General features: G+C 46.0%; 1 protein-coding gene across 1 annotated transcript in view; it reads left to right on the forward strand.

Moving 5' to 3' along the window:
* Window positions 1-24842, forward strand: part of FAM168A (family with sequence similarity 168 member A) — a 116865-nt gene that overhangs the window by 78540 nt on the left and 13483 nt on the right. The window contains exon 5 of the mRNA XM_033052592.2: window positions 24036-24116. Within this exon, the coding sequence (XP_032908483.1) occupies window positions 24036-24116 (81 nt within the window). The remainder of the gene's footprint in view (window positions 1-24035; window positions 24117-24842) is intronic.

Consider the following 24842-nt stretch of genomic DNA (forward strand, 5'->3'; position numbering starts at 1 on the left):
TTTTGCCCAAATTAAGAATCATGAAGAAGTGCTGTCTGCTCCTGTTAAAAATAATGCACATTCAGGGAGTGGTGAGTGTCCCTGTGAGCTCCCAGCTTTTCCTTCCTTGCCTGTGTATATTCTCCTTATTCTTTATTTTCACAAGGTGAAATGAAAAAGGGAGTAAGCAAATCCAAGGGCCTGATTTCACTGGAACAGGTGATACTGATGCACACAGGTGGCAGCTTTGTTCTTCTGACCAGATTCCTTCTGCATATTCAACTTATTGCTTATGACTGAACCTTTGGGAAGCAAAGACCTTCTTGAATATTCATGGAATTAGTCCTTGGAACACCCTGAACTTGCATACCTAATCAGGTGATATATTTACCTTCTTAATCCCTCCTGACCTTCTTCCCTATGTAAATGAGACAATTTGAAAGCATCTACTTCAGCACTGGGTAGGAGATCCAGCTGATTCCTCTTACAGTAATTGCAGTGCCTCTTCCCAAAGTTTCTGGGAAAAATCTTCAATCTTAAATCTCACTTGGCTGTGCTATGCCCTTGACCACTAATAAATTAGTTTTAGCTCATTTCTATTTCCTTTGGAAGAAACCTGCATCTGCATTTTTTTATTCAATCACAAGTCTGCAGGACAGGAGAGAAAATAGTTGTGGAATGATTGGTGCATGCTGAGATTTGGACTAAAAATGCCACATCTCAACCTACTTCTGGCAAGGTCTGGCTGTCATGGAGAATGAATTCAGCCCTGACACTGATTTGATTATCCACTCCAATAAAAGAGGTTATTGACTTACACAGGTTATGGATGGTTATGGGAGACAGGTACTGTGGGAACTGCAGCACTTCCTTCTGTTGCACTCTCCTCTGGAAATTGGGAACTGGAGTTTGGTGCCCTTCATTGTGAGAGTAGCCCTGAGCTTGTGTGCCTCGTTGCTCAGCTGAGATGTAATGATGTTGAGACAGAGCTTTGTTGCCAGCAGTACCTGAAACCTCCAAGCCCATGGAATCCAACCATTCCCAGCACTGCCAAGGCCACCACCGGCCCGTGTCCCCGAGTGCCACATCCACACGGCTTTACAGCCAGAGATGGGGACTCACCACTGTCCTGGGCAGCTGTGCTGGGACTGGACACCCCTTTCACTGAAGGAATTTTCCCTAATATCCAACCTAAACTTCCTCTGGCACAACTTGAGGCCATTGTTTTGTCCCTTGTTTCCTGGGAGCACAGCCTGTCCCCGCAGCTGCATCCTCCTCGGGGAGCTGTGGGTTGGAATTCACTTCCCTGTAATCCTGACAGTGTCATTCCAAGAGCTAGCAGTGACCATTTGTGTTTTCCTGCTGAAAAAGGCAGGGATTCCTTGAGCTAGGGAAGGATAAATTCCATGAAAGGGACCTGAGGTGGTGCTTCTGGAACATGAACACCCCGAGCAAGCTGTGTGTTTATCGGTGCAGTCACAGAGAATTCGGGGTGATGCAGAAAGGGAATGTTTGTTGAAAAAGTGGGGTGGGAATCATTAAGACAAGTCAACAGGCTGCTGAGAGGGATCTTAGGAGGATGGTTTGAGGATGAAGGGAGGTAAAACAAGAGGTGGAAGTTTGGAAGGAAGATAAAGCACTGAAGTTGCAAAAAGCTAAATGAGGTAATTTGTGCCGTTTATAAAACTTCTGTGCTGTTGCAGAAGCTTTAGGAGGACTTTTTGATTCTGCTGAAGGTCCTCAGATCTTCACTTTCATGTTCTTTTCCATAATCTCTTTATCTTTTGATTTACCAACACCAAAAGGATCCTGCCAAGCTGTTTGAAACCATAAAGGAAGAAGTTGCTCTGTTTGTTGACCTCTACTTGAAAGCTGGAAGCCGTACTTCGATCTTTCAGATGTTTTCCTCATTTCACATCCTATGTTATTGCAAACATTTATCTTTCAATCGTGGGACAGGCTGAGAGCTGAAGAATTACCAGCCTGGAGCAGGTCCTCAGAGTCCACCTGGTTCCTTCCCTCCGAGGCAGAAGCCTGGAAGTGTCCAAGGTTGATCCCAGAATGGTTTGGGTTGGAAGGGACCTTAATGCTCATCCAGTGCCAGGGCAGGGACACCTTCCACTATCCCAGGGTGCTCCAAGCTTTGTCCAGCCTGGCCTTGAACACTTCCAGGGATCCAGGAGCAGCCACAGCTGCTCTGGGCACCCTGTGCCAGGGCCTGCCCACCCTCCCAGGGAACAATTCCTGCCCAATATCCCATCCAGCCCTGCCCTCTGGCAGTGGGAAGCCATTCCCTGTGTCCTTTCCCTTCATCCCTTGTCCCAAATCCCTCCCCTGCTCTCTTTGGAGTGTTTTTCCCAGCATTTATTATTTTACACCTGTCACAAGTGGGTTTTGTTGGTTGTCATTTTGCTTCTTCACCAACTTTGTGCAGGTGTTTTCCCCCCCTTCTATTCCTTGTGCTCTGTCTGGCCTGGCTGGTGTTATTAATATATTTAACTGGCAGGCCTCCTATTTTCCTACTCACTTTTCATTATTAATCCATATGTCAAACAATTTTGATGGGTTTGGTTTTCTTCCACAAGTTAATAGGGAAGTGGTGCTAGCCTGGATTAAAGCAGAATTTATGGAGTGTCCTCCCCGAGCCAAGGGATCGCTGCTATCACAGCACTGGCACAAATCAGCTCCCGTGGGAGGCAGACAGAACACCCTGTCCAGGACACCAGGCCTGGGTCAGCTCAGGCAAGGAGCCTTTTCCCCCAGTTTAAGCCAGCAGGGAGCTGATATCTTTTCGTGGAAGTACCCAGTGATAGCAGCAGCCATGTCTGGAATATTCAGTGGCCAGACCCACGGGAAGGGATGAGGATGCTGCAGAGGGCAGATTCATCAGTTTGGAGTTTAACTCTTCTCCCCTTGTTCTTCCTCTCATTCCTTTATCCCCTGCCAAATATTAATTTAAATGCATTTTCATTGCACTCTTGTTTTTTTTTCCTGCCAGACTGTCTGTGCTCAATTCCCAGGTAATTTTCCAGAGTGCAGGGAGCTTCTTGGACAGAGAGAAAAACTCTTCTGATGTACGAGTCTTGCATTGGATCATAAGGCTCCATTTTGTGCAATTTTCTGGCAGATGTAGCTCACTGTGGGAATTGTGTTTGTGGTTTGGGTCCTTGGGTCTAAGACAGCCCTTTCCTACAAATCATCAGGAAAGGGTCCAGAAGCTCTGGCTCTGAGTGACAGCTCAGTCCCTCTCTGGTTTATTTACCTCTCTCATGAAGCTTAAGGGCAGAACTGCCCACATAAACAAAACATCAAGGGGGAATTAGCTTCAACAGGAATGATTAAAGCTACTCCCAAATTCTAATTTATCCCCTATTAGCAGACAAATGAGCACATGCTGACTCCATGCTCTTCCTCCACCACACTCTTCATTCCCAGTGTCACTTCCAATAACGGGAGGCCCTTGACACCGCTGAGAGCATGGTGCCCAGAATGAATCCAGCACCTTTGAATGCCCAAATTCAGGAGGAAAATATATTTCTAGCTCATATATATAAACCTGTGCTTGTTGTAATTGCAAATATGGAACAAGAAGACACCATTCTGGGGGAGAGAAGGCAGCAGCAGCAGGATCTGAAGTGCCAAAGAGGAGCAGAGAAAACATAAAATAGCAATTATTGAATAATTCTGTGTCAGACACTCTCTGGGTAGTAAGTATCAGAATAATTTGGTTTGGAAGATTATGATTTCCACATTTGTGAATTCCTAGGCAGGGAGTGAGGACAACTGGGCTGGCATTTCCCTGTTTGAAGGTGGGTGTGATGTTGCCCTTTTTCCAATCACCAGGGACATTCCCCATGTCTGTGACCGTTCAGAGGTGACAGAGTGGCAGTGACACCAGCCAGCTCCCCTGGCACCCTCTGCCCATCTCATCTGGCACCATGGACTTGTGTGTGTGCACATTGTTTAGGGGGTCTGTAATTCACCCATCCTTTATCAGCAGTTGTACTTCACCCTGCAGACTCTGCTCTCTCAGATCCAACAACAGCTTTCCACAGGATCCCACTGATCCCCTGAATAAGGCAAAGTCTGTTGAACTGGAAATTCATGTATTCCTCTTTTTTGTTCCTCTCTCTCCTTCCATGGTAGCATGGCATTCCTCCTTTTTCTGTCACTCCTATAAAGTTGCCTACATCATCAAATAACCTCACTCCCCTGCTTCTCCTGCATGCTCTCCCCTGGGTTCTCCTCCAGATCCATGGCATCCATTCAGCCTGCATGTGCCACCACCCTGGGACATCAAAGTGTGACAGGAGCTGCACTCCTGACCCAGGAGAAAGAGCTGGTGTTGGCACATTTGTCTCTGGATTATCTGGAGCCATTGGATTTCCTGCTCCCTGTGGTGTTGATCTTCTGCCCTTTGAACTCTGGAGACATCCAGTAATGTGGGTGGTGAAGTTCCATGAGAGAGGAGGTCAGGGAAGGCATCCAAGACAGGCAGAGAAGGTGAGGTGGGTGGAGAAGGTGAACGTGAAACTGCAGGAGGGATAAACAGCCTGGGGGTTGCTCTGATCCAGACTTGGATGAGCATTTTAGTCGTGTGCAAAATGTAAGTTTGGGTGAAGTAGAGAGAGGATGTGGTGGAGCTTGGCCAGAAAATTGCTACTGACAGGAAAAGCTCTCTGGGGCTATTTAAAGATGCAGGTTTGGCTCCTCTGTTTTTCGCTATTTTGTGGTGTTAATTTGTTTTGCTGCTGATGCCTGACTGATGTCTCGCAACGCCTACTCCAGAGACTCTCAAATTAATTCCTACTAGGATTTGTTTCACAGAATCACAGACTGGTTTGGGATGGAAGGGACCTTAAAGCCATGCAGTGTCACCCCTGCCATGGGCAGGGACACCTTCCACTGTCCCAGGCTGCTCCAAGCCCCAATGTCCTTGGGCACTTCCTGGGATCCAGGGGCAGCCACAGCTGCTCTGGGCACCCTGTGCCAGCCCTGCCCACCCTCACTGCCAGGAATTCCTTCCCAACATCCCATCCATCCCTGCCCTCTGGCAGTGTGAAACCATTCCCTATGTCCTGTCCCTCCATCCCTTGTCCCCAGTCCCTCTCCAGCTGCTGGAGCCCCTTAAGGCTCTGGAAGGGGCTCTGAGCTCTCCCTGGATCAGAGGATCCCTGATCCTGTCCAGGTGAACACCCCCAGCCCTGGAGCAGCTCTGTGCCCTCCTCTGGACTCTCTCCAGCAGCTCCAGGTCCTTCTGATGTTGTTTATCATGGATGGCTGATATTAGGATGTACTTTTAATAAATGTTGAGGCTGACATGTGTTGCTCTTGTCCCATCAAATAATATCATCTTCCCTGACGTGTGTTTTCCTTGAGGGCTCGCTGGATGTGCGAAGCTTCAGCTTCTGCACTGAATTTTTGAGAGGTTTTTTTTTTTCCTTCCTTCCTGAGAAAACTCTCCAGGAATAGAGCACAGAAGACTGTGGAAGGCAGATTGGTGTTTGCTGTGTTCAGTTCATTTGCTGGAAGCACCTGGTGGCCATTTAGAGAAAGGGATAAACGCAGCAACTTCTGTCAAGCCCGAAAGGAAACACGATTAAGGCAGAATTGACAACTCCTGTTTCTCCAGCCATCGTTTGTCATCATGCTTTGGTGAACAACATCAAGAGGAAAATGCTTTGTTGTGATGTGGATAGAGATATTATTTATTTGCACTGGCACAGAGTGGCTTCAGCTGCCTGAAAACACAGTGAGATGAAGCAGGCCTGTTGTTTAACTCTTACCCAGCCAGGCTCATCCCAAGGATTATACAATCAAATTTTTTATTAAATTGAAAATTTAATTAAATTCATTAGCTCTGGTGGGTGGATGAACAAAGTTTATTGGTCCCAGGTGGGAAACACAGGGTGATGTACAGTGAAATGAGGGACTCATGGATTGCACACTCCACTGCCCATCACTGCACCAATGCTCTTCTAAAAACCCATCAGGAATTCCATTGAAAGTCTGAATTCAAACCATATTTTTTTAAAAAAGCAGAATTTTAAAACCTAAGAAAAACTCCAAACCTCTCATGTTGTCTTAACATAGAGCCTTTATTATGAAGGAAGCTGGTAGCTTCTCCTTGAATTATCTAGCTTTTTGGAGTAGGGAATTAAGACTTCAGGCAGCATCTGCTACCAATTAACATTTTTCCCATTGTGATATCACTGAATTAGTCCTAAGGGGTTTTTTTTGAGAAATCACCACATTTTTTAAGACATCCCTGCTGGAACCTGCTCCTTGTCTTTCTTCTGGAAAAACTCAAATTTCTGGTCTGTGCTTATCCCAGAGAAGCACCCACCAGGTAAAGTCTGGTTTGGGTTTGGCTTTTGCCAACATTTCCAAGCAGTTCCCTCTCTCCATCTCCAAAGTCACGTGCCTCAAAGATGGAGCTGCAGGACATGGATGTCTTACATGAATGAGAATAATCCCACAGATGGGGGAAGGCTGGGAGTGAGATAAAAATTACAGTATTAATTTTTTTTTCCTTAATTCTGAAGGACGACGGAACTTCATTATCCAATCTGCTTAAAATTGAACGACCTAATGAAATTTCACACCCACTAAATTTAATCATGGATTACTCATGTGGGATTTGAATCAGATAAAAAGGATGCTTCAGATATTTGGTAGCAATTGCATAAGGTAATAAAAAATCTGCAGTGTTCTTTGTCCTTTTCAGCAAATGTGAATTGCATGACCTACTTTTCTTTTCTTTACTTTTTCCCTTTTTTTTTCTTTTTTTTGGTATTCATGACCCTGACTTCCTCCTGGGCTTCACTGAACAGTCAGTCAGTCCCATGCTCCTGCACAACTGATGGATCTCAGGAGTGCTTCCTCCTGGATGTTGGGGATGCAGGTGGATTATTGCTTTTGCTGCAGCAGTTTGAGTCTGGCAAAAGAAAGAAATGTTTTACAGTCAGTATCTCAGCTAGTGTATTAAAAGGCCAGGCTGATAAGAGGATCTTGTTTGGGGCAGATAGGGGTGGATGATGGATTAAGGTTCTGCTCAGGGCTTTGGCTGTGGCTGTTGAATGAGCTTTTGCAGATCACTTTACCCCTCCAAAGCTCGCCTGCATGGAATTTACCCCTCCAAACCTTCCCTGTATGGATTCTAGCGGTGAACTGTGACCCTCCCAGAGCTGGCATTGCCTGTAGGAACCTTGACACAACACATGCTCTGTGCTTACAACCTGTGTTTTGCAGACCTGACCAAAGGGTGAGGGAGGTTCTGGAAACAGCAGCTCTCCTGTATTTTTAGTGGGATTTTGGGATTTGGGGCTGTTCTTCAACATCCACTTCAGGCAGCACCCCAAGCACCAGCAGCTGAAGACAGGGATGGAGTTTTCAGTGCAAGTGACAGAGAAGATGCTGGATACAGTCAGTGGAAAAGTAATAGAGGCTGCAGCTGATGGATTGGCATCCCTGATGTCCATGAAGAGATGAACACAAGCTGAAATATTGTTTGGACAGGGTGACTCATGTCTCTAGGAGACACCACTTGAGTTTTTTGTTAGGGAGTAAAGAGCTTTAAATTCCCCTTCAGGAAAAGCTGAAGTTGGAGAAACCACTTCTTGATTCAGAGCCTGATTGTCCAGAGTACAAAAAGTCAGTGGAGGAATGGCTCAAGAAGCAGCCTTTGTTGTCAGATCTCTTCTGCTTTTGCAGAACCATTATTCTGAAACTTGAGCAGTCCCTGCCGGGTGTCCAGTGGGTGCCCTTCATCCTCAAAAAAAAACCCCAGGAAAAAAGCAGCTTCAGACATATAAAAGGATCCATCAACAGACTGAACAGCAGCTTCAAATGCTTCATAAAGGAGTAAGAAATCTCATCACAGCTGGATTACCTACAGGCTTCAGGGTTCTTTAAGGTTAAAAAGTGCTAAATCGTAGGGAGCAGTGGGAAGCGAGGGCACTGAGGGCTCCTCTGGAGGGTTTGAGTCCTGCCTTCCACTCATGGCCCACAACGTTTCTGTTCTTCTAATCCCTCCCCACAAACACTTTGCAGGCTTAGAGGATTTTTTTTTTGTGCCAGTCTTTTCACACAGCCAGAATTAAGGGAATTTGCTGTCTAAAAGGTGTTCTGTGGTCTTGGCAAACACTTCGATGGTGGTGAGAGCTTTTACCACAATTCTCCATCACCCTGCAGGATGATGCCAGGCTTTTTAAAATGGAAATCTGTAATTTCTGCTGTCATCTGTAGCAGTCACTGTCCAGGGCAGTGGTGAGTCCCCGTCCCTGAAGGAATTTAAAGCCATGTGGATGTGGCATTTGAGGACATGGGGCAGTGGTGGCCTTAGCAGTGCTGGGGGAACAGCTGGACTTGATGATCTTTGAGGTCTTTTCCAACCTAAACATTTCCATGCTTTTGTGAAGCAAAAGCAGTGCGTTTGGATCTGTTCAGTGCTACCAGTGACAACAAATCTCCTCCACTGCCAGGTCCTTGGGAAATAAATAATCAGTGGTTTAGATCAGATCTGTGCCAGTCACAGATTGTGAAAAACACGTGTAAGGCCAAAGAGTAAAGGCAGTGATGGATCAGAGCGAGCTGAGGCTCACACAGGGAGTTGTTGATGTGGGATACAGGGGAGATTTTTCCTCCTTTTTCAGTCTCCTGCTGACACACACCTGCTTTACCTGCAGAGGAGTTCATCCCTGTGCTGGGGAGACACCCCTGCCTGTCTTCACTCGTGCTGCACTTTTAAAGCCCTGAATTTACTGTGTAATATAAAACCAAAATACAAGGCTGTCTCCTCCTGCAGATTCTTTGTGTGTGTGATGTGCCAAAGGTGTTCCTCTGCTGAGGCACCCTTGGAGCTGCTGATGGGAGGGAAGTGGCAGAGGGTGGGGTGTCCATGCTCATTAGGGATATTTCAGAGTCATAAAATCACAGGACAGGTTGGGCTGGAAGGGATCTTTAAAGGTCATCTTGTCCAAGCATCCCAGCATGGGCAGGGACACCTTCCACCATCCCAGGCTGCTCCAAGCCCTGCCCAACCCGGCCTTGGGCAATTCCACAACCAGAGCCTGAAAAAATGTGGCAAGTGCTGGAAGGAGGAAGAGCAGGAGCTGTGGAAGAGGGGAGAGTCTGGTCTGCTGGAGGGGAAAGGAGGAAGCAGCAGCGACACTTTGAATGGGTGTTTTGAAATATGCTCGGAGTTAATTTTATCCAGAAGCATTTGACATGAATTTAGATTTGAAATCAGTGTTTGCTCATTACCGAGCGACTGATGAATGCCAAATCAGGTCATTACTCTTGGAGTGGGTTTTTATCTTCTCCCATTATCTGGGGTTGCTCAGATCCTCTTCATTCACAGTTGTCTTTTCTGGATATAATTGGGTTTAAGCAACTAAGATACTAAATGAAGTGTTGATAACGAGAAGGATTGTTCATCTCTGCAAAGATGGTTGGCTTTTTTTCCTTTCTCTCGCTCCTGGTGTGCTGAGGGCTGCTCAGCAGTAATTGTTCTAAGCTCTGTGCATTCAGATGCGTTCCATCACTGTCAGGATGTATGTACTGACCCTACCCTCCCTGCTGGAGCACATGATCTGTAGGAATTTGCCTGCAGAGCTGAAGTTCCTCTGTCTCCATTCCTGAAGGCTGTTCCGACAGCTCAGCAAGTGCTTGGTGGGAGAATGAAAAAACGACCTTAATACCTTTGGAAACTGAACTACCTTGTTTTAACTCAATAACACTGAGAGGAAATTGGTTTCCCTTCCTAAAAATGTCTTCTCTCCTCCTGGAGGAAGGGATGAGGTTCCCATTTATCAGAGCAGTGGAGATCAACAGGAAAATGTTACCGAGTTCCTGCGGCGCTTTTAATAGAATAAGGAGGCAGTGCCCTTCAGCTGTTCCTTATCCAAACAAAATGTTTGGTGAGCCTTGCTAATCTATCCTGGCAGGACCAGAGCCACCTAACAGCAGGAAATGTCACCATGGCCAACTGCTAAAATAATATTATAATTGTGTAATTTGTATTCCTGCGGGAGAATCCGGCCGCGTGCTCCAGCAGCCCAGATCTCCCATGTGCTGGGCTGATCCCGCAGCCTGGGCAGCAGGAAATGGGGGATTCTGTCCCTCTGTCCCTGTGCTTAGGTGAGACCCCACAGCAGGAGGATGTGGAGCTGCTGGAGAGAGCCCAGAGCAGGGCACAGAGCTGCTCCAGGGCTGGAGCCAGGCTGGGAGAGCTGGGGGTGCTCACCTGGACAGGAGAAGCTGCAGGGACACCCCAGAGCCCCTTCCAGAGCCTAAAGGGGCTCCAGGAGAGCTGGAGAAGGACAGGGGACAAGGCCTGGAGGGACAGGATAATGGGGAATTACTATATATACATATATGTATATCCACAGTGCTGGATCCCCACTGAACGTGACAATGTCACTGTGCATTTTTTCTCTCCAGCACACAAAGCTGAACCTCTCAGTTTGCAGGCTTCAGTATTTTCCCACATCTAAATCAATTTTGGACATGCCAAGCCTTGTGCTCCCACATTGTATCTTTACACTAAATATCCTACTCCCACGTCTTATCATTTTTAAAAACAGGAGCGTGGCCCAACAGGTCCTGCAGGGCTTTTCCTCTCTTTACACAGAGCTTTTGATTCCTGGATCTGTTTGAAAGTATCTGAGGGCTTTCAAGATAAAATGCAGTTGTCTCCTTTTCACTCCTCTCTGGTAGGCAGTCAATGCCTTTGTTTCCAGGCATAGCTGAAGTGCTGCCATTCCATTTGAAAATGCCATTAATCTCGTGCATCCGATGATAACATTAAAAAGTGGTACAATATATGGCTGCTTTTCCACAGGCATCCCATTATTCAGTGAACACACATGGCTCTGTGGGAACAGGGCTTTGGGGGGACTTCACAGGGAACTCGAGGGAAATTTCCCAGGCTCAGAGCTGCCAGGATGTCCCTTTTTAACTCCTAAATCATCTCCAGTTTCCTACTCCTGCAGGCACTCCTGGCAGGAGGATGGGACTGCTGACATGGCTTTGAGTCTTTATCCCCAGGTACAGAATCCCAGAATCCCAGACTGGTTTGAGTTAGGAGGGACTTAAAGCTCATCCCATCCCATTCCACCCCTGCCATGGTCAGAGACCCTTCCACTGTCCCAGGGAGATCCAAGCTCTGTCCAGCCTGGCCTTGAACACTTCCAGGGATCCAGGGGCAGCCACAGCTTCTCTGTGCCAGGGCCTGCCCACCCTCACAGGGAGGAATTCCTTCCCAATATCCCATTAGACCCACCCTCATCCAGTTTAAAGTAATTCCCTTCTGTCCTTTCACTCCATCCCCTTGTATTTATTTATTTCCATCCACATTCTTCCCTTCACACAAATAGGAGGAGCTGGATGCCGCCAGATTCTTCACATTTTCACCCATTAGAAATTCAGCTGCATGGCCATGAGGAGCATTTGTATTTCAGCAAGAGCAGTTTGGAATTGGGAACAAATTAGACCATTAATTTAACTACTAAATTTCTCCTCAAACATAGGAAGATTTCTTTGCTCCATGTGGCCTCTCCACCTTTTTTCTTCTGCCAGATAAACTGATGTTGCCTGTTCTGTGGGGATTTAACTCTCTTTGTCTTCAGCTTGAACACTCCCTTAACTATATTAATCACATATTTCCATCAGAAGAGATTTTTGAAAATCTTTAAACATATTTTGCACAGGTTGGAAGACTCAGTGAGCTGCCAGCTCACTCTTGTTACTCTTCAGATTTGTAATTCCCCAAAGATAAAGCAGCATTAGGAGCAGTCCCCAGTTTTCTCTGGAAAGTAATTTCTGATTTCCATATTAATCAAAAATAGCTTTACCTTCGTCCTGCCCTAATCCTAGGAACAACACAGGAAGAAGATTACATTCTGTAGATGTCAGAAAAGCAATTAAAATTTGCACAGAGGAATCGAAGGGGGAAGGAATCTCACCTCTTTATTCTGTGAGCTGAGCAGGGAAAGACCCTGACCTCAAACTGTTTGTTTCTTATTGGCTCCTTTTCTTTTGAAGTGCCTGCTAGAATCGTCTTTAATATTGCAAGATTAAAATACTGGGCTTTCAGTAGGCTGAGAGGGTTATAGTGATGAGAAGAGACATTTAAGGAGGGTGAGGATTGGCTGTGAAGAGCCTGGAATTTGCAGTTGGAGAGGTGAGTGACTATTAATAGCTCTGTCTGCAGAGATGGATATTCCTTGTTCCTCAGGGACTGGAGTGTGTGCAGGGAGAGCCTGCAGCTCCCAGGCTGGAATAAAGAGAGCCAGGAGAGAGGGGGGCAGGTGGATGGCAAAGATTCTGCAGTGGAAGTGTGGAACTGCAGGAATTTGGGAGGTCTGAGAAGCAAAATCTGTCAGAGCTGAGCAGAGGATCATGGAGAGGAATGTGGTGGGGATGGATTTTTGGGGTTTGGCTTGGTGACCTGGCACATGTCACCTGTTTGGGTTTAGCCAGGGTATCCTGTGGGTGAATCAGGGGGTGGGAAGGGAGGGGGGAAGTTTGCCTTGGCTCTTTGGGATGGGCTCCTACCAGATACAGCTTCAGGTGTAGGGGAGAAGAGAAAGACACAACAGGATGGAATGGAATGGAATGGAATGGAATGGAATGGAATGGAATGGAATGGAATGGATTTCCACCCTGTGGAAAGGGCAAAGGAGCACATAAGTAGATGGTGCTGGGGTATGGACTCTGTGTGTGTGGGATGGATTTCCCAGGATTGTGCTGTTGCTCTTAACTTTGAGGAGAGGGGCTTTTCCCAGAGCTGTTCTCCTAAACATCTTTTGTTCTCCAGTTTTTCAGGTTCCTGCAGGGTGAACACTGAAGCTGCAGTTACCAATTTATACTGGCTGAACCTTTGAATTGAACCCAGTTTGCAGCTGGACTGATTGTTGTAGATCCCTTCCAACTGAACAATTCCATTCTAATCTCTTCTATTCCTTCCATTCCATTCTTTCCTTTTAGTGAGCACATCTGAGTGTTCTCTGGAATGTGTGACATCATACCCACAATAATTCTCTTCCTGACATACTTCTGCTGTTAAATAGACCCATTCTGGAAATTCCTTCCCTCCACTTGGCTGATAACCCTGGACCAGTCCAAGGCACTGTGATCAAACCCTTGTTTTGGATCCCAAAGGCCTGCCTGTATTTATTGCCATCAATTTCTCCAGCAGCTTGCTGTGTGACTGGTGACACTGAACTTTTCCTCCTGCTTTCCCCATGCACTACAACTCACAAGAATACCATCATGGAATGTCTTTAGTTAGATGGAATATTGGGGGAAAATTCCTTCCTGTGAGGGTGCCCAGAGAAGCTGTGGATCCCTGGAAATGTCCAAGGCCACCTGGGATAGTGGAAGGTGTCCCTGCCCATGGCTGGGGGTTGAAATGAGATATTTTTTAAGGTTCTTTCGACTCAATTCCAACTTTGGTATTTTATACAAAAAAATTCTCTTATAAAACCTTGCTTCCTATTTTATGGCACTAAAAGCATTTTCAGTTGTGACTTACAGCCTGTGAGAGCCCTTTATAAAACTATTTTAGATTGAAACTCTTGAGCTATTTGTGTGTTAGTTTATTTTTGATAGGGAGAAAAACCTGCTGCAAAAAGAGATGATTGTCTTCATGCATTTTTAAAACTTATTCAGCCAGAGCTTTGACAGTGACAATCTGGCCTCAGGTCATTTCTTCTCCTTGACATTTTCCAAGCTGTGGCTGCCCCATCTCTGGAAGTGTCCAGGTTGGATGGGGCTTGGAGAGTGGAAAGTGTCCCTGCTCACTCCAGGGGGTTGGAATTGGATGAGCTTTAAGATCCCTTCCAACTCAAACCATCTGTGATTCTGTGATACTTTGAACTCATATACATTTCCTGAAATGTTTCCAACGTAAATTTAGAGAATTCCAGACTTCTAATAAGAGTTCTCATTAATTTGTTTTACTGGAAATTAAATGGTAAAACAGAGTCTTTCTATTCTTGTTATATTTCTCAATTTCTTTGTAATTTTTTTATAGAGAGGAGGATTTAGAATAATTTAAATGCATTCTTTACATAGAGCTTTAAAAATAACCCCCATCCAATAAAAGAGATGCTGTTTCAGCTTGCCCTGCTTGGAAGTAGACCAGGAGTTCGTGGATGACGGGAGGTCTCCAACGTGCTGAGATGGAGTGGGAGGCACAAATCCAGGCAGAGGAGGATTTCAGGGGATCTAAAGGGAAAACAGCACCACTGCCTCCAGAAGCACTGGTGAGGGACCATGTGCTGTGCCAGGATAAATACAAACTTGGTTTATTTTACCTATTTTAGTTATTTTTAAATGTAGGCGCATTTATTTCTTTATTTCTCAACGGTTCCTGTTAATGTTTTAGGCAGAAGACAAAACCTGCCAGGAGTTCTGGCTCTGTGGAGAATGCAGGGTGACCAGAGCAGCTGTGGCTGCCCCAGGATCCATGGAAGTGTCCCAGACCAGGCTGGAAAGGGCTTGGAGCAGCCTGGGAGGTGTCCCTGCCATGGCAGGCGATGGAATGGGATGAGCTTTAATGTCCCCTTCCACCAACCATTCAATGATTCTCTCCATAATCCACATTTAAGTGTATATATTGCTATTTTTCAATGGCCTCAAACAATACTTATGAGGTATATTTGATGCCATGAATTAATGGCAGTTTTTATACTGTTGGTGTTTTTGGTAACAATTTGAGGAATTCCCCTGGATGCCTCTTCCCTCTCCTTTTCTCCCCTCCTCACTTAAATCATCCCTCAGGTTCTGCTGGCAAAACTGAAGCCTGCTGATATTCTGAGTCCCAAACCATAATTACTCATCTTCCCTTTTTTAAGCTGATTTTTCAACCCAGCAGCCCTCAGTACAGGAGGGGGTGATGTGAACCCTCTGATTTTATTTTGCTCAACATCATACCTATCACTCCTTTAACTTCTGAGCTTTTCTCTTTTTCCCTCTCCCTTTTCCATCCCAGTCCATTACTCTAATTTGCTATTCCTGGAGGGAGCTGCTGATCGCTTTTGCTGTTTCCCAGCCACGCTGGATGTGTTATTTTTAAGGCAGCCTCACTACCTGCAGTAGGATGACTCATTTTGGGTTTGCCAGATCCCCATCCATCCTGAGACTCCCAGTTATCCATGTGAAATAATTGCCCCACACAAATCTTGGGATTTTTTTTTTAAACAAGCCTGCCTGCTTCCCTGTGTCAAAAACAAGGAAAAGAGGAGCTGCCACAAATTTATCACTTTTTACTTGCTTGAGCAACCAGGAGGATGCACCTCAATGATAAAATGTAATTTACTTAGTAATTGCTTTGCTGAGTTGGTAGAAATCCTAATTTTAAATCAAGAAAATGAAAACTGTGCTAAAACATCCCAGGCTGTCACCCCTCAGCTGTGAGGTTTATTATGTTTGGAGTTTCTTCTGGGCTTTTTGTAAAGAATAAAATATTTACAGGGTGGAGGGAAGGGATTTCTGTTTGCTTTCTTGTATTTATTGTTTTTCTTCCCTAGCTTTCTGAGGAGATGCTCTACCAGAACACCTGGTGCAAAAACATAACTCTAATTCAAGTATTCCCAGAAATTAGTTGGGTTTGTGGGGATTTTTTTAGAAAAGGGATTATAGGACATGAACATGGTTTATAACATTTCTTTAGGGGTTGAAAAATTCACTTTATGAACCAGAAGTAGTAAATGCTGCACAGGCCCATGATTTGGAATCTTCCTCTCTGGATTTTGGTGAGTTGGGCAGGAGCTGGTGGGGTTCTCAAGGGTCAGGTGAGGGAGTCACAGCATCTCATGCCAGCTCTTGGCTGGGAAATCAAAAACAAAACCCTTGATGTAAGGGATGTTTTTGGGATCACTGTGTCCCTGCTGCCTTCCTGACAGAACCTTTGCACTTCAAGCTGGTGAAATCAGATTTTATTTCCACCAGAGCCGTTTTTTAAACAGCACTGTGGAGTTTTGCCAGTTCAAATATTAGGGATTCTCACTTCCCCCAAGCACAATTTGAATCCGATCTCCTGGCCCAAATATATGTGAGAGACCCATTAAGCCTTTTAACACCCAAAACCTGCTTTTGTTAATATTCTCCGTGTGCTCCATCTGCTGCTGTGTTTGTCCATAGCCAATGGATTTGAGAGCAGTTCATTTCTCTGGGCTGAGGCCAAAATGTCCAAAATACCATATGGACATCTGAAAGTTAATGAGCATTTAAAAATTTCAATATCTAAGGCTGGTGCTATCCCTAAACCTGAGTCTTCCTTGAGTTTGGCCTCTTCTTGTAACCCTAAATATTTTATTGTTTTGAATTTTTGTCTTTGCAAATGAAAATCACTATGCTCATACTTTTAAATGGCCCTTTGGGGCACTAATTTGATTTGTAACTGCTTTTTGACTGTTCTGGAGTTGCCTGTTACTAAAATGAGCTGGAATGGGAAATTTGGTGTCCCCAGAGATGCTGTTTAAGGGTGTGAATCAAGGATGAAATCAGGAGGATGCTGCAGTGCCAGAGGACAAGGTGGAGTGTAAAAAGCAGAGATGGGAGCCAGGACAATGTTTGTGCTACAGAGAGACTTAATTAGTCAGTTAATTGATTGATTACTTATGAATTGATTAATTACCAGGCAGTTTCTGTTGTGTTAATTATTGACCATGTTCAGGGCAGTGCTGTGCATCTTGGCTTTGGCCACACACCTGGAATACCATTTTTAGGGCAGTTCCAAACCTGGCAAATTCAATTCAAGCATTTTGAATAAGAAAAATTAAAAACAAGGAACTTTTTTTCCCATCACTTCTTTCAATCCAAACAATTCCAGGATTCTATTTTGTACCCAGTTGTTGCAAACACCAACTTGGCAGAAAAAAGACATTACAAGGAGAATCAATATTGCACAACTTAAACCCTTTTCCAGAACTTCTTTCCCAGAGCCTTGTCTGAACACAGGAGAGGATATGACACATGTCTCTGGTCCAGAAGTGATATTGATTGACAGTCTGACAAGTTCTGTCACTCTGGTTTATTTATAGTGTGTGCACTAAGCAATCAACAATCTCTCTAATATTTTTGGACAGTTGCTCCCAGTTTTCAGGATGAGTTTTGCTCATCCAAATGCATCCCATACCCAGACAGCTGCAGTAAGGCCTGGGAGGTTTGTTTTGGATGTAGGTGGGAAGTAAAACTGAGGTGGAATTGAAAGAAGAATCTCTTTTGTCAAGCAGCTTGCAACTGTACTGAACCTTCAAAACAGGTCTGAAAGGGAGTTTGTTCTGAGCAAGAGAAAATCAAGGCAATGTGTGTCCCAAACAGTGCTCCTGTCATTTTCTTAATACCTTTTTGGGCTGATAAATTCTCCTAATTCCTGGCATGATGAAGGAAGCAGCTGATGTATGGCACCGTGCAACCACAGAGTCCCATGGAAGAGCTCGGAGTTGTGTGCTAAATCATCGCTTGCCCAGCCAAATTCCCAAGCAGCCAGGATTCTGCAGGGCAGGCAGCCCCACCATCCATCCCCTTGTCTTTGACCTCCAGCTGGGAAAAGCTCCTGCAGGCAGGCAGGACCCCATTGTGTCACCACTGTGACCCTGTGGAATGGGGACAAACAGGCAGTGCCACGTGTCCGAGCTCTCCTTCCAGGGACTGGGGGTTTTCTGTCCATCATCCCATGCCTGTGGAGCTCCTGTCCTCATCCAAGTGTTGTGCTTGCCATTTAAATTGGATAACACATAAGGAAAATTCCTTAAGGAGCGTGTGCTTTCACAGAAATGGAATTCACCGTCCTCTGGATCAAGCTGTGATCCTGGGGAGGGAGAGGAAGGAGACAGAAGGAGGTACAGACATCTTCTCACCAGGGAGGACCTGCACTCTTCCTTCCTTCCTCATCCTCTGCTCTGCAAGTCCAGAGCTGCCTCCCCTCCTGGGGAGCTTGCTCCCACTATGTATAATGTCTTCACAATCCTGGGAATGTGGAGCTGGAGTGATGGGATACTGGAAAGGAAATTCCTCCCTGCGAGGGTGGGTACCCAGAGAAGCTGTGGCTGCTGCTGGATCCCTGGAAGTGTCCAAGGCCAGGCTGGACACTGGGGCTTGGAGCAGCCTGGGATAGGGGAAGGTTGGTTTTGCATGGCTCTGGGTAATGAGCAGGAAATAGTTGCTGTTTATATAAAGGGAAGGACCCTTCAGGGGAAAAAGGATCAACTGTAAAAGGTCTCCAGGAGCGAGATTGTCAAATGTGAGAGCAGATCTTTTTTTAAAGCCGTTGCTGTGTCTGGTTCATCCACATTCATTTGACTGCTCCACTCTTGGGCTGATGAGGCTTGAAACAGTAATAAGGGGGTGGCACTTTTTCATGGGAACAAATGTATTTATTATTCTCAGAGCCTTCAGAAATGCTGGATTCTCAACCATCCATTAACTTGCTGTTCAGAACAGTCCCACCCTTGCTTTTAGCTTTTCCTCTATTTTTACATCCATTTAGCATGAGTGGGCTGGAATAGTTTCATGGCAAGGCGGCGAGTGAGTGATGGGGTGGCTGTGCTTATGTGGGATGATCAGTGGGAAATGAAACCTGCTCCAGCCCCTGGGCTCCTGCAGCATCCAGGTGCTTGTCCAAGGAGAGGTTTGGGTAGAACGTGCCATGGAAATGGATCAGTGTGATGAGGGAAGAAAGGAAAAGTTATCCTGTCCTTCCTGCCCTGGGCTGGCAGAGCAGGATTCACCCAGAGATGTTTTAAACAGTTCCCACCCTGAGCAGGGAAGGTCTGGCAATGCCCTGTGCAGGAAGCTGCTCAGAGTTCACCTCCCTAAATCCCATGTGCCAAGGGATATTCCCTGGGCACAGCTGCCCAAAAGGCAGCTGTGTGAGGAGCCAGGCAGGCTGGGAAGATCCTTCTGAAATGAGATTGGCTCATGGTGTGGGAGAGCAAGCTTTGATGGCACCCCTGCTGCAGGTCCTTTTGGAAATGCTGGAGGCTGGTTTCCCGTGCAGAATGAGTCGCCAGATGTCCTTCTCAGCTCTTTTCCCTGTGTCCCCTCTCCATCACATCACCAAGCACATTCATTCCGGTGTCACTGCTCCCAGCAATCCACGTTCAAGAGCCTTTGCTGCAAGCCTGGCTGGTGGAGCTGTGCCAGGGAGCCTGCATGGTGTCTGCTCTCTCATTTCTCGCTTCTGGGGTAATTCCTCAAGTACCAAATCCGCACATTCATTTCCCAACGTGTGATTTTCTGCAGGAATAAATTCCCAGTCGCTCTAAAGGAATGGATTTACAGCTGCATGTAGTTGAAGGCATGAAGTTTCTCACGTTTTTGTCCTGAGAAGGTGCTTGTAAATCCTGTTTTTGAAGAGTTTCTGAGTGCTGGGCAATAAAGAATGAGAAATGCTGGATGGGCTTAAAATAGAACATGAAAGTGTTTTTTTGCAGGGGAAAATGCTTTGGCTCCATCTGGCTGACCCGAGGAGGTGATCATAAAGCAGAAATGTTCCTGGGGCTGCTGCAGCTTCAGAGCTGTCACTCAGCAGAAACAAAGGGGTGGACAGTGGCTAACGGGGTTTAGAGGGAGGATTGGTAAAGCAGATTCACAGAATCAGGTTGGAAAAGCCCTCTGAGCCCAGCCATTTCCCCAGGACTGCCAAGGCCACCACTGCCCATGTCCCCAACACCACATCCCCGTGGATTCAGACATGGGCAGCAAATCATCTCCTATTCACCCACCTGGGGGCAATGAACGCCACAAGAGGGACAGGTTTGTGTGGCTGCCTGGCCTTTCCTTCCAGGGAGTGCTGCTGGTTAGTGAGCTCTCAATTGCAGCAGATGTGGAGCTGGAGTCCTTGGCAGTTCAAGGAGTTGAAGTGTGGTTTTACAGTGCTTTGTCCTGCCCTTAGATAAGGGACTTTATCATCTGTCCCTGTAAAAATCCTTGTGGCACGGCCACTTTCAGGAGTCTGCACTGCTTGAGACTCCTGGAGGAAAAGAATGAAGGAGAATATTTTGTCTTGTAAATTAATGTCAGCTGCTTGTAGCAATTAAGGCCTTGATCAGATAATGGTCAATGAAACTACTCTTGAAAAAGTGGAATGGCACCTTCTGGAATTCAGTGTTGTGACAACTCCCCGTGGGTGGGAGGCTGAGACATGGACCAAAGCATGGGCTCTGTAGCCAAGGAGAAGCAAATTCTCTTTCAAGAATTTCAAGGGAACCTTCAGAGCCTTAGCACTTGTGTATTGTCATTGCTTGGGTGTTATTTAGGCAATTTTGATACATGAAAAATTAAAGATGGCTTTTAAATGCCTGCTTGATGCAGCCCCGTGTGCTTTTTGCTTTGCACAGTTATTGTGTGGTAATTTTTAAAGCAGCTCAGCCAGTGCTTTCCAGAGCTGGAGTGCTGCATGTTTTCCTTGGGGAGGAGATTAAATGAACACTGCCTTTCTTACTCCTATTGATTGTGGAGATGATATTAAATTAAAATAAGCCACAAAACAACTTTGGATTTCTTCTATGAGGAATCTAATAAATTTTGTTCAATATTTTTCATCTCATTTTCTTTCCTTCTGCACCACTGCAAGGCCTCAAGCCCAGCAGAGTCCTGTCATGTGCAGATCCATAGAAAGTAAAGGATAGATAAGGAAAGGATTTTTTTCTGTTCCTGACATTTGCATGTCAAGTGGGTTTGTGCCTCTTGCTGTTATTTTTCATTCAAGGTGACAAGGCAGGACAGACGTGGCAGGAGGGGAGCATTGTCAGCAGCAGGAACAGGAATTCACAGGAGATCTCTCAGGTTTTCCAGGGGGAAAATCAGAGCAGGATGCCAGGTGCTTTGGTGTTGTCACCTCTCCTGAGATCATTCCTGCTTGTTGGATCCAGGCTTTGATTTGTACCCAAGGGAATGGGGTACACATCATGGGGCACCACAGCTTTTGCTTCCATGTGGGACCTGATTTGGGATCATTTGGGGGATGAAGAAGAGCTGACAAAGAAATCCTAAAGGCTCAAAACCAATAAAATATAAAAAATATACAGGATTATGGACTAGTTTTGAGTCAGAAGAGATTTTTTAAAGGTCATCCCATCCCACCCCTGCCATGGGCAGGGACACATTCCACCATCCCAGGCTGCTCCAAGCCCTGTCCAGCCTGGCCTTGGGCACTTCCAGGGATCCAGGGGCAGCCACAGCTTCTCTGGGCACCCCATGCCAATGTTTTATCACCCTCATTGTAAGAAATGTCTTCCTCAAATCTAACCTAAATCAACCCTCCTTCAGTTTGAAACCTTTCCCTTTGTCCAATCATAACAGGCCCTGCTAAATAAAAAATGTCTCATGTATTTTTAAACCTGCTGGATTCTGAGTGCTGGGAATTTCCAGGCATGTTTCTTCTGGCACAAATTGCCCCAGATTCTGCTACTTTCTTATTTTTCACTGTGTCCAAAAAAAGGAGCAAACCACATTAATTTTCCTGTACCTTTCCCATCTCTGCTTTGCCTTAAAATAGAAAGGACAAGTTTTCTTGCTGGAGGTCAGCACTTATCAAAGTTTATGAGATCAGAGTGGAAGACAGTGCAGAGCAGGGCTTCTTTTTGCATCCAAAGCTATTAAAGCTTCCTTGATAGAAATCGTATTTATTTGAGCCGAAATGAATCCAAGCCCAGCCATAACTCACCTTCACAAAAGATACCACGGCAAGGAAGAGTCCTGCCAAGCAGAAACTAAACCCAAAAAAAAAGGAGAAGGACCAGTTGAGTCCCCAGCCCTGGAGGGTTTTAAAATAGGTGTGGATGTGGCACTTGGGGACATGGGTTAGTGGTGGCCTTGGCAGTGCTGGACCTGATGGTGCTGAAGGTCTTTTCCAAGTGAAACAATTTGGTGATTCTATAAATACACAGTGGCCTCCATCTGCCTGAAATAAATCCTTCAGTATTCGTCTGGATGGAAAATCTTCCCCAAAGCCACACTTTTCCTGTGGTTTGACTTATTCCAGGATCTTTTTTAAACATACAACCCCAATGTTGCAAAGTTTGGGCTGAGTAAAGGAGGTTTTTTTCCCTGAATTTGACAGTGGGCGAGTGCTGGTGGCACCTCAGAGGGCACAGGTGAAACATTTGTGACCCCACAGGGCTGTGTTTGTCATGGCTGGTGACTAAGGACTGTTCCTTAAGGAGGTTTACACACCTGGCCAGATTGTCAGGAGGAAAACAGGAAGAGTGTGGAGCAGTGAATGTCCTGGAAAATACATGGTTATCTTCTAATGGACTGGAGGGAAGGGATATTTCTGATTTAAGATCCTCATCATTAATGCTCTGCTTGCAATCTCTGCATCTGCAACTAACTTTCTGAGGAGCTTCTTGATTGATGAAAGGCTTTAGATATTCCTGGGTATGACAACATAGTTCTGTGTAGCCTAAAAAAAAAAATCTGTTAAACTGCTGCTTATCCAACATTAACTACAGCAATTTTTAATTAACCTGATTTAGAAGCCAAATATATCACTGATGAAAATGAGAGGGTAGAACATCCAGTCATTTATTCCAGTACAGTGGTCATGATTGTTGAATTAGATTTATTCAAATGAACCTCAACATTTTGCCACAGAAGTCAGTGGTGCCAGGGTTTGGGAGCAGTGGGATTTGGGGCATGGGAGGGGGAACTGTGCTGTGGCTCTTTTGGTGCTCAAAAGAGGGGAGTACCAACCCATGCTCGATTTTATTTAATAAAATAAAATATTGAAAAAGATGGATGTAAATCCACTGGTAATTACCTCCTTCCAGCCTTTGCTGGCAGCCAACAGCCAGGATCAGTGGGGCTTGGCGTGGAAACCCTCTCCAAGGGTCATTCCATTGGCTCTGCTCTGGGATGATGGCCAAGAGGACACACAGATAAACTGGGTGGTGACAGCAAAGCCAAATTGTTCACCAGCAAGGCAGGATTAACGTGTCCCCTTCTCTCTGCCAGGGGGATGCACTCAGCAGCACCTAAGAGGATGGAGTTACTCAGGTTTTACTCTTTTCAGTAGGGAAAACTTGCAAGGAAGTGAAGGAAATTAAAAGTAAATGGTGACCAGTGACAGGACCCCAGGGAAGGGCTGGGGCTGTGCCAGGGAGGATTTTTTTGGATATTGGAGGGTGCTGGGCACTGCCCAGGCTCCCCAGGGAACAGGCACAGAGCTCCAGGAGTGTTTGGACAGTGCTGCCAGGGGTGCCCAGGGTGGGATTGTTGGGGTGTCTGCAGGGCCAGGGGTTGGACTGGATGATCCTGTGGGTCCTTCCAGGTCAGGACATTGTGTGATTCCGTGGGAAAGGAGCAGAGCAAGGTGCAGAGGCTGTGTCTGTGGTCTCCACAGAGGACAGGAATTTCCAGTGAAGTTGGATGCTGCACACCTGCACAGGAGTGTGCCATGATTTCCAGCCCCCCACTTCCATCACACAATTGCTCTGAACTCCCTGTGACCTCTCAGAGTGAGGCTGATGCAGGCTGAGGATGCTCTGCAACCTTCCCTGAAGTGCCCATTAAACCCAGCGTGGCTCCGCAGGGTCCGAGCGTGTTCCTTCCAGGTGGCCTGGCAGGTATTCCCTCCTGGGAATGGCACTTGTGCAGCCATGGGTGAATGCAAGGCTGGCACATTTTCCTGCAGGATCCCTGCCTTCCCTTCAGCAAGAAACTCTGCTTAATGCAAGTGCTGAGCTCTCCAAAGTGCTGCCACACAGCCCAGGAAAACCTTTCCAGTGTCGCTGTGCCGGTGGGGTTTGTATCTGAATTCCATGAGTGTGGAATTTCATGGATTCAGAGTATGGATTTTCCCAGCAGTTTTCTCCAAAGCACAGTGAGCCCACCTGCATTCTGCATTCTGATCCTTGTTTCCTGCAGGAATGAAGGTGAAATGTTGATGATGTCACATGTGGAGCACATTCATGGTCCTTCCTATTCTCACAGAATCCACCTGTGTTTTCCCTGGTGGCTCCTATGCTCACACAGGGTGTTTATTGCTTTTCAGGGCTTGCTTGACTGATAAAATCCTAATTCCTGTTTTTCTCTGCTTTCAGGTTATCCAACAGGCTATCCCACTGCTGCCCCAGCCTACAATCCCAACATGTATCCAACCAGCAGCCCCGGCTACGCCCCAGGTAAAAATCCTGAGAAACGCCTCAAAACCTTCTCAACAAACATTTTAACACTTCCACATGAGGCTGCCCTTGGAGCTCCATGTGCAGCAGGATGAGCTGCTTGCATGAGGAACACAAAGCTGGACTTTGTGCCAGTCTTGCTAAACCCTCTCTCCCCTTAATTGCCAAGTTTTCAGTCTCCCAGTTGTCATAAAATCAGTGGATCCCCAGGCTCAGGCACTTTCCAAGGCTGATGAAACAGGAATGAGGGGTTTGTTGCCAAAATCTTTTGGTTTTGTCTTCTCCACATCACAGTTTACACATATTCCATAAAGCTGTTTATTGTGGATGATTCTGGAAGGGATCTGCTGTGTTTTGTTTGGGTTTATGTGCATTTAATAAGGTCTTCAGCTGCATTTCTTCCTGTTAAAGCCTTAAGATGGAACATGAAACAATTTTTGTCCCCCTGGATTTGTGCTGGCCACCCTCAAATTCCCCTGAAGGATAAAACAATGGAGGAATTAAATGAAAACAACTCCATAGGATAAGAAAAAGCCCATAAATTTATTAGTAGCTTGTCCTGCCAGAGGCTGGCAATGTCCTCCCTGCTCAGCCAGGAATGTAAATACTGCGGCATTCCAGCATTTTGGCCTGGATATTATAAAATGTCACTTGTCCCCAGTCATGCAGGCAGCAGCTCTTCCACTGAGTGGGCAGATGGCCCAGGGAACACCCAAGAGAGAGGAA

This window comes from Catharus ustulatus, chromosome 2, assembly GCF_009819885.2.
Source record: "Catharus ustulatus isolate bCatUst1 chromosome 2, bCatUst1.pri.v2, whole genome shotgun sequence".
NCBI classification, from domain to species: domain Eukaryota; kingdom Metazoa; phylum Chordata; class Aves; order Passeriformes; family Turdidae; genus Catharus; species Catharus ustulatus.